Source organism: Anastrepha obliqua, unplaced genomic scaffold (assembly GCF_027943255.1).
Source record: "Anastrepha obliqua isolate idAnaObli1 unplaced genomic scaffold, idAnaObli1_1.0 ptg000012l, whole genome shotgun sequence".
NCBI lineage: Eukaryota > Metazoa > Arthropoda > Insecta > Diptera > Tephritidae > Anastrepha > Anastrepha obliqua.
Window position 1 is genome coordinate 2,211,954 of NW_026562179.1, and position 2,632 is coordinate 2,214,585.

Consider the following 2,632-nt stretch of genomic DNA (forward strand, 5'->3'; position numbering starts at 1 on the left):
TATATAACAGAAGTACAATAGGTAGAGAAAAACATGAGAATAGTAAAATACTCCGAGATTTTAAATGCAAAAAAAAAAATCGTTTTATTCAAAACTTAACACTAATGAAAGGAATATATGAAATTATGTATACCAAATATTCTGGTAAAATAATATCCAGTTAATTTATTTGTTTTAAAACTTATCTCAATATAATAGATGAAATTTTTTATATTTTCTGGTTATTAAGTGCGTCCGTCGTATCCGAATGGGTTGGTGCGTGACTACCATTCGGAATTCACAGAGAGAACGTAGGTTCGAGTCTCGGTGAATAACCAAAATTAAGAAAAACAGTTTTCTAATAGCGGTCGCCCCCCGGCAGGCAATGGCAAACCCCCGAGTGTATTTCTGCCTTGAAAAAGTTCCTCATAAAAAATATCTGCCGTTCGGAATCGGCTTAAAACTTAGGTCCCTCCATTTCTGTAGCAACATCAACACGCACGCCACAAATAGGAGGAGGAGCTCGGCCAAACGCCCAAAAAAGGGCGTACGCACCAATTATATATATATCGTCCCCTTAGTATAACAATAGCCTATGTGCTCATAGGCTATTATTTTTTTATTGAATTTTTGGATTCTCCATCGTCGATTTTATATGTGGTCAAAATTTTGTCAAATTCTAGTTCCACAAAGTGTGTCAAAACGTCAGTCAAAAAATAATAATTATTTACACATATCACGAGATTTGAGTGAGAGCTACTTTCGACAAAAAGTTTGAAATTCATTTTCTCAAAACACCAAAAAATTTATAGGCTATTTTAATACTAAGGGGACGATATATAAGTGCAATACTAATGATATAAGTGCGTAGCTTAAGTGGCACCAGTGGAACAGCATAAAAGCCCGACCCGTGTGTGCTCGACCTCCTTTACCTTAGATGAACAGTGCAGATCTGGTCTCTAACGCCAACGTATCATACATATATACAAATTAGTGAAACACCTTTTTTAATATTTAAAGTTTAATATTTAAAGTTATTCAGTTGAAGTGACTGACGATAACTTACACATGCATAAAAAGTCTTCGTCCAGCCCCTGTTTTAAAATGTTAAGCTGGAGAAATTTATGACTTTAAAAATTATCAGCAATTTCGTTTTACTAATATTGAAGCCTACCATTCGAAGAGTACATGAGCAAAAATTCGCGGAATAAAGTAGCGGTACTCGAATGAGTTGAGCAATTGTCTTGCGCATGCAAAATACGCTTTTTAAGTTAGTTTTTATTTTTTTACTATTCGAGTAGTAGTCGCGGTTAAAGAGAAAGTTACAACAGATCAAAGAAAGATATTTTGTTAAACAATGGATAAAAAAAAGAAATCGTTCGCAGGGCGAAAGCGCCAAACCAACAAAGAAGCACAAAGTGGCGGTTCACACTGCTTCGATACCAAAACCCACCAAACGCTCATTTAATGAGGTGGCACGGGATCACCTGCAAATGGCTATGGTTGATGAAATAACGAACCGCGGTAAACCTGCATCGGATAAGTGGTCCGAAATCGAGGCACGGCTGTCCCGCATTGTCGTCGATCATGTCATGGCAAACCCGGAGGGTCATGTGCCAGGATTTGATTCAATGGAGGTGGTCCGCGGATACAGAGTGATCAAGTGCGATGATCAACTCTCCCTTAACTTCCTGCAAACAGTTCTGGGCAAGATCCAGAGCGACTGGGAAGGTTTGAGGCTCAAACTAATCCCGCCCAGCGAAATCCCTCGACGGCCGAGGGCTCGCATCTGGATCCCGAACATGGAATTCGAAGCCAAGCAACTTATTCCATACTTGCAGGCACACAACCGCACTGTTCCGATGGATGACTGGAGCATCATCAAAGCGGAGGCTCCGCAAAAGAACAGTGTGTCCTTCCTTCTTCAAATATCGGAGGAGAGTATCGAGCCACTGGGAAAAGTGGACAATAAACTTCGGTTCGGCGTCAGGAAAACGCAACTGAAGATATTCCGATCTGCAAATCCGGAGGATGAACAGGACGAGGTTGACGGCGCCAACGAATTGCTCACAGGCATGCAACTTGACGACGCCGCATCTACCAAAAACGATGGCGTTAACAAGCAGCACCCGGGAGTGCAGCTTGGCGACGCCGTCAAATTGTAAAGCGACCAGCAGCATGGGTCTGTGGAGGTAGAAGCCGCTGACGGTGTCGGCATCATACTGGCTTCCATCTACATGGCACATGATCGGCCAGCACCACCCGAGGAGGCTCGTCGGCTTGTGTGTGAAGCCAGAAACAAGAACCTGCTGCTCGGATGCGATGCCAACGCGAGGCATGCGTTGTGGGGAAGCTCCGAGACAAACGACCGAGGTGAGTCTTTATATAATTTTATTATTAATACTAACTTATCGGTATGTAACCGGGGTAACACTCCCACTTTCACCTTTCCTAGTACGGAGTACTTCAGAGGATGGGAGGAAGTGATTGATGTTACTCTACTGTCTGAAAACAGCTTAGTAAGGGTAAATAATTGGAGGGTATCCAATAAAAGGTCCTTTTCTGATCATAGTTGGATCCTCTACGATTTGGATCTTAAGGTAGATCCACCCCTACCGTATCGAAATCCTTTAAGAACCAATTGGAAGAGGTT

At 42.0% G+C, this 2,632-nt stretch overlaps 1 protein-coding gene across 1 annotated transcript; it reads left to right on the forward strand.

Moving 5' to 3' along the window:
• Positions 1-1,472: 1,472 nt before the first annotated feature.
• LOC129251285 (uncharacterized) lies at positions 1,473-2,144 on the forward strand. Its single transcript, XM_054890646.1, has one exon. It carries the CDS (start codon positions 1,473-1,475, stop codon positions 2,142-2,144), a length of 672 nt encoding a protein of 223 aa, XP_054746621.1.
• Positions 2,145-2,632: the final 488 nt, after the last annotated feature.